The sequence below is a fragment of the Ostrinia furnacalis genome, unplaced genomic scaffold (genome assembly GCF_004193835.3).
Source record: "Ostrinia furnacalis isolate ACB-3 unplaced genomic scaffold, ASM419383v2 OfSCF1131, whole genome shotgun sequence".
NCBI classification, from domain to species: Eukaryota; Metazoa; Arthropoda; class Insecta; order Lepidoptera; family Crambidae; genus Ostrinia; species Ostrinia furnacalis.
The window spans coordinates 671,754-679,038 of NW_021131370.1; the positions used below are offsets into that span (position 1 = coordinate 671,754).

The 7,285-nt window shown below is 35.8% G+C and overlaps 2 protein-coding genes across 3 annotated transcripts; one reads left to right on the forward strand and one right to left on the reverse strand.

Moving 5' to 3' along the window:
* Positions 1-1,756: 1,756 nt before the first annotated feature.
* On the reverse strand, positions 1,757-5,023 carry LOC114351344 (kinesin-like protein Klp98A). The gene is made up of 4 exons (XM_028302522.1): positions 4,854-5,023; positions 3,852-3,921; positions 2,858-2,968; positions 1,757-1,813 (listed from the first exon to the last, which is right to left on the reverse strand). The coding sequence occupies exons 1-4, from the start codon at positions 4,898-4,900 to the stop codon at positions 1,757-1,759; spliced, it is 285 nt and encodes a 94-aa protein (XP_028158323.1). The 5' UTR covers positions 4,901-5,023.
* A 434-nt stretch (positions 5,024-5,457) lies between these two features.
* On the forward strand, positions 5,458-6,379 carry LOC114351348 (reduction of Rh1). 2 transcript variants are annotated; one of them, XM_028302528.1, is made up of 3 exons: positions 5,458-5,547; positions 5,753-5,931; positions 6,223-6,379. In XM_028302528.1, the coding sequence occupies exons 2-3, from the start codon at positions 5,769-5,771 to the stop codon at positions 6,288-6,290; spliced, it is 231 nt and encodes a 76-aa protein (XP_028158329.1). In that variant the 5' UTR covers positions 5,458-5,547; positions 5,753-5,768; the 3' UTR covers positions 6,291-6,379. The 2 variants fall into 2 exon arrangements, with proteins under 2 accessions (XP_028158329.1, XP_028158328.1); XM_028302527.1 differs by lacking the exon at positions 5,458-5,547 and adding an exon at positions 5,593-5,658.
* Positions 6,380-7,285: the final 906 nt, after the last annotated feature.

Sequence of the window (7,285 nt, forward strand, 5' to 3'; positions counted from 1 at the left end):
ACGCTCGGCCGTCGCGCTAGGGTTGTCTTGTCATGTGTTGAGTTTATTTCGTTATGATAGAAAAATGTAACTCTTAATACTATGCAAGAAAGACAATAACAGATATCCACGTATACTTATTTATATTTAGTACGTTATTATAGTAATAGTTTGCAAACAAATACAAGAGAAGGAAGTAGTATTTAGTTGAGTGGTTGACACTATTATCCAACTAATATTATAAATGCGAAAGTTTGGATGTCTGGATGTTTGTTGCTCTTTCACGCGATCACAACTGAACGGATTTTGATGTAACTTTACAGTATTATTGTTTATAACCCTGAATAATATATAGGCTATAATTTATGACGATCAGTGACAAACTAAATNCAGTAGTGCGTTCAGGGCCGCCCCAGGTGCGGTTGACATTGCCCCAGTTGCCATGAGACAGGCAAGCCTTTGCAGACTACCTAGTTTCCGCACGACCCTTTCTAATATACCATAATTATGCTTAGCCTAACACTCCGCACTATGGCCAGACGGGTTGAAGAGATGAAATCCTTGGAATAAAATAAGCATTGTAAGCTATGTGAAATATAGCAGACGTATGAGCTAGCTAGAGTCTAGACCATCTGTTCAGTGACCTTCACAAATCCTACATTATTTTCATTGAAGTCAACGACTAAACGCATGGATGGGCCGATTAAGCAGGCTTTGGCGGATTGTGAGCGGTTCATTGTACATGACGTAACGCCGCATAAAAGCATAGTATAGCTATGTTAACAATGCAAATGGGTAGAGTAGACTCGCTTTGTTAAATCATGGAACACAAAAAAAAACATTATCATGGACAGCCGAACATTGCCGCGCAAGACCAAAAGACGACATAGCTCGCTCGAAGGATTAGCAAGCTGAAAGAGTGGGCTGGTTATATCTTTCGTAAAACTGATGACCTTTGGAGTCAGTTTCTGGTTTGAACCCTGAAGAGAGAGTATGAGCATTCATTATTAGACATGGACGTTTATAGTTTACGTAGGTCCAGTGCATAGAGATATAGAAGTCATACACCAATTAAAATACATAGGCCCTTTTCAGGGCACCTATAACTAACTAACTATAGCTTGCCCTATCACCACTTCGGAACAACATTATGGGCTGGTGCAGAAAAGAAATGGCGAAAGAAACTCTGTCACCTTTAAGATCTTAAAAGCGTACTTTAAAGTAGTCGGACGCGCCACATAACGGATTTCGTCTCATAACGGCTGACACAAAGGCAATTATGTTACCATCTACCTACACGATAGAATAAGAAGTATTTTATCCGTTTTATAGTAGCTTCACTTATCTCAGTGAGGTCTATTCATGATCATGATCACCCAGGTGATCAAAGTGAACTCCAGGCGAAACTTTGGTGTCCTTTGATCACCTATGGATAAGATCACCTAGGTCAGTCTTTCCCAAAGGGGGCGATAACGCCCCCTTGTGAGCGCTACAGGCTTAAAGGGGGCCGGTAAGAGACCCAGAAAAAAAATCAGGACGTTGTGTAGAGGCTTGGGAGGCGTCATTTACTGGGAGGTCTCTTAGACACCGACTGAGCACTCGACTCTCGACTACAAATGGGGGCGCTAAAAAGAATTTATTCTCAAAGTGGGCAGTAGACAAAACAAGTTTGGGAACCGCTGACCTAGGTGATCAAAGTGGAATAGACCTTCAGTGCTAGGTGATCGATGTAATAATTGACAAGTACTCGACCCTACCGACCCCTGCTGCACTATACTCAGCCCGCGGCGACACCGGCCTTGGGCGGCACTGCGGTTTCCATCGCTTCAGACACCTGAACAATCCGCCGTCATGCCGTATTGAAACACATTTGGCTATTAAACGATTACGCGATTGCGTTGAGCAACCGCCATTAACTCGCTTTCTAATTTAACTTTAATGTCTGCAAAGTTGATGCGTACAATTGATCATTAGTGTTTGAAGGGACTTTTCAAGCTACTTGTATTTGGAAATGTTTTAAGATAACGTTTTTTTTTTATATAAGGCTGCGTTTCCACCAGAGACCTCGCCTAGGTATAATTATGAAGCGATTCTATTGGTTCTTTACAAACACATCCCTCGCTACGCATCCTCGCATATCTCTGGTTAAAACTCAGCCTTAAACTGACATGAAATTATTCATTCAGCTTACGAAAATTAGAAAATTTTGCCGGAAAGTTCTGAAAACAGTTGTTGCCAACATTTCAAAACAAAAAAGCCAACACAGTCCAGACACTCTGTAGCTATATGCTAACAAATGCTTAGCAAACTTTTTTATAGAATGCAGCATCTGGGTTTCTTTTTGATTGGGCATATTTGTTTGTTCTATACTGCATTCAGTTTAAAAAACCTATTTTCGCCAAGCATCTTGTCTGTGTTATTGTTGCCGTGTATATCTTATCAGCAGATCTTTATCGCATAATCACGTGCAAAAAAATATAAAAAATTTCATTGGAATTTAAACCTTATAGTTTTCTTCTCGCATTAGTGGTCCAAAGATAAAAACCTCTTTCATCTTTTTTTATATTACAATATTAATTCAGTTCTTTCCTCATAATGTCATTGACCCATCATAAGCAGGAAAAAGAAAAGTTGGAAGGCAAAGTAAGAGATTGATTTTTCTTTGGTTTGAACCTGTTTTTTTCTCACTAGGTAGAATCAATTCTGCACCCTCCAGATAAAGGTGTTCTCCTTTTTACATAAAGTAAAACTAGCATTAGTGACTACTTTAAATTGTCATTTAGTTGAAAACCAGTGTTGCGTCGCGCGTTTAACTTTTTGCAACAAGGCATTATTACTTTGGGATAAATTACATACATGTTAGTGTTAGCGACTGTACCTGCTCTTGTGACGCATAGTGTTTGTCGTCGGCGTCGTACGACCAGTACGAGTGATCGAACGTGAAGTCCTTGAACTTCTCCCGCCCGCCGTCATTTTGCTCTTTGCTATTCTGTAACAATGATAACAATAAACAATAAATCAATGGATTATTAGGGCATTATGTGTAATGGAAATCTTTGGAAGAGACTTAGTCCAGCACTGGACATAATTTGGCTAAAACAAAACGTAAATGAGGTATTGACTGATAAACAACTACTGTATAGACTTAAAAAGGCTTTATCTCTATTTGAGTGAAGGTTGCACATAAGTAACAATTTCACCATGACCAATAAAATCTTTCTACACTTTTTTCTTACTCAACTGCATCAGATTCAGAAGGAACCGTTATTTTATTATAATACTAGCTTTCCGCCCGCGGCTTCGCCCGCGTGGAATTTTGTCTGTCACAGAAAAACTTTATCGCGCGCGTCCCTGTTTCAAAAACCGGGATAAAAACTATCCTATGTTCTTTCCCGGGACTCAAACTATCTCTATTCCAAATTTCATCAAAATCGGTTGCGAGGTTTAAGCGGGAAAGCGTAACAGACAGACAGACAGACAGACAGAGTTACTTTCGCATTTATAATATTAGTTGGGATAGTTGGGATGTGATATTCTTAATATTTACTGAATTTGTGTTAATATGAGTACAATAAAATGTAATCTATGTTTATCATTAGCACCAACTAATCCCAACTTAATATTATAAATGCGAAAGTAACTCTGTCTGTCTGTCTGTCTGTTACGCTTTCCCGCTTAAACCTCGCAACCGATTTTGATGAAATTTGGCATAGAGATAGTTTGAGTCCCGGGAAAGAACATAGGATAGTTTTTATCCCGGTTTTTGAAACAGGGACGCGCGCGATAAAGTTTTTCTGTGACAGACAAAATTCCATGCGGGCGAAGCCGCGGGCGGAAAGATAGTTTTATTATAATTATAGAAGTTTACTTACTTTTACTGTAAGAAGCCTTGTCTTCTTGGCATCCATCTGGACAATGAGTTTGGCACCCATGTCCTTTTCCCTGAAATAGCACTTGTGGTTAGTATTTATTCATATCTCATTTTTGTAATCAAGCCTATAGAAATAATTTTCTTTATTTTTCTTAGATTCCAGAACAATAAAGAAAAAAAAATGATTTGGTTTTCAATATTCTACATATAATTTGGACCTCGGTTAACTTGTGTTTTTGGATAAGGCAAGGTGTTAAAAATATGGTGAAAACTATCTCCCACTGTCTTATTAATGGTATGGTTGCCTATTTAAATTAGACTAAAGGAAACTAAAACATAATATCCAATTTCACAAATTGCTGTTTACTTATAAATTGTTGAAACTTTGTTTTGCTGACGCCAAAAAAGCTCAACAATACAAAGAGTTGTTATTGATGATGTGAATGTGTATTCAATTGTTTGTTGTGAGTCTGCTGTGCTGCCGACCTCTGACAATAAACTTTCATACAATTATGGTAAAGACAGCGACTTTGACTTTGAAACCAAACATATTGAGGCCAATAATGTTTTCCATTCCTGACATGTTGGTAAACAAACAAACATTCTTTCAATTTCATACAATTTCCTCTGCAGAGATGTGGATCTTTCTGTGTTTATGTAGGTCATGCTCTTTTTTACATTTTTTCGACAACTTTCATCCAAATCACCCGTCCGAGGTACAGTTTGTGCTCTAAATGCAACTGAACCGTGAAAGTCATTGCCATTCAACATGACATCACTGTTTTTTTGCACTTTCAAAATTCCCATCTAGAACTAACAATGTACAACAAATATACATTTAAATAGCTAAAACTACACAGAATTAAATGTTTCCCATTGACGACAAATAAGTACAAACAATCATCTAGATAAAGGGGCGTGAATAAGCCAAATAATACGATCGCAAGAACGATAGAACAAAATATAACTTTTTCAAGATTAACACAGTGTTTTAACAACAAACCTTTGATTGAATGGGCGAACCCTTACAGCCACTTTTACCGAAGCCATTGTCGAACATTATATTGTCAGTATAATTATTTTTTATTAAAAATTACATCTAAACACACAAATACGACACCACAAAGCAAGTTGACATTTTAATTTGCTTGACACTTTTGTGACAGATTGCAACAATGTTGCTGCAGCACGCAAACGTTTAATAATATTTATACTGTCAATTAGTTTATTTAATCAATGACTTAAATAAATTTCACTGAAAAACTAGAAAGTCATTAATATAATTTAATTTGCTATCATATAAATGTTATTATAAAAAAGCAATACTAAACTGCAACTTTGAATCTAATTGAAATTTCAATTGAAAATTGATTTACATTTTATTACTAAAATATAGAATCGATTTGACGTATTCATACGCTCATCGCGATTTGAGCCTCATAGTCATACTCATAACCCAAGCAAAGAAAACATCATTGCTTAAATTGCTTGCGTAATGACCTCAATCAAATCTCGTTGCGTGACCCAAAAAGCGACAACGAAGACCTTCTCAATTTTTTTTTATTTCGCGATGCACGATGTCAAAACCCAATTGATTAATATGAAACATTCAATCGTTTTAGTAGACTGTATCTGTGCTCCCAGGCTGAAAAAAAAACTTGTCAAAAGTGTCAGTTTGTCTCCGTACTTATTTTGAGGTTAGATTTTAGTTAATTTTTTAAATAATTATTATTAGCTTATTAATATTTATTTGGTAAATGAGTAAAATCAAATCCACTAATGTTCTTTTCCTGTTACACTCAAATGTGGTCTCTAAAATTCTCTTATTTTTTCTACGATAAACCAATGTCATAGGGCGTCTATTTATTACATAATGATATTTTTTCAATGTTTTATTTGCAGGTAACTAACCGCCACGATGTCGGACGCTCCAGCCCGCCCCATGAAGTTCCCCTACACCATCTCCGCGAAAATCGCGCAGTTCCCAATGAAGTTCTATCTCCAAAACCAGTGGATCTGGCGCTACTGGATGGTCGGAATCGCCGTCTCTATTCCAGTATTCTACAAAATACACAAACTGGGTAATTGTTTTGCTTTTTAACCCTACCCTCTGACCATATTATTATATAAAAGATAATGCTACATTTGAACAAAAAGATCTAAGTGGATATGGTCCTGGGACTCATAGGAATTCTGCAAAGCCACTTTCATACACATATCAGTACTTATCATTGAGTTACCTATTCATTTAGATATAGTTCACTCAGATTCAAATTCAAAAAATAATATCTATATTTTCACAAACACCTGCCACGTTTTTTTGTGAATTTTTTACTTTTTAAATTAATAACATTAATTTATGATTTTTCCAGCTAACTCACCTGGCAATGTCAGCAAATGGGCCGAGATCCGCAGGAAGGAGGCAGAAGGACACCACTAATCAAATCTGTAGGGTGCCTGGGATGTTTAATATAAATGTACGAACATTATGTTATAAGCGAAGTAATAAAATCATGTCTTTAGTTTAAATTGCTTCTTTTTTCAAACAACCACTTCTATGAGCATGGGTGTACCCAGCCCTAAAAGGGTTAGTTCTTATATGAATCAAATAATTACATACACACACACACTAGAAATTTTGTTAGCACTATTTCTCCATGCTCTGCCATTACAGACCATCACCACACAAATGACCCAAACTGTTCACAGTATCTAATGTTAAATGAAACAATTTAATATTGTAAGGGTGCTTTATTCACTACAATATAAATTAAAAAACTTATAAATTACATCAATAAATAATACCAGGCAAAATGATCATGTATCATCAGCAGCTCGCATTACATTTCTTGGTTTATGCTTTGAGGAATGCACTAGTACTTTAAAACTGTATCAAATAAATTGGTTTTAAGAAACATACATTGATAAAAACTAAAATGCGTTCAATCAGTTTTGCCGTATTAAAAAAATGCCAAGTTTCATTGCCTGAAAAACGAATATAAAATTTAGTAAAACAAAACATAACCCACTACAACAAAAAATTTATCGAAAACAATCTATGTTCAATTTGAATAAATCAAAATAATTGTTAAAACTTGTGTCACTAAACTAATCTTACAAATAAATCGTAGAGGCTAATCTAGCTTCGAAATAGGTACTAATTGTAGGCAGACAAGCCTTTGTTTAAAAATAAAACCTAACAAATAGCATTAAAATTTACAGGCTCAAAATTAATTCCGGTTTACCAACTAAATGCAAATAATCTTTTGGTTCAGTATCTTGCATCATACAAACAGAAAAATTAGTTAGGGGATAGATCAACTTGATTAATTAAACTGCTATTAATATTACAGAAATTAGAGACATGTATGGAATTTTGAGCAAACTAAGATTAAAAACTAACCAATGTACACCACATAATTTCAAAATCTATAA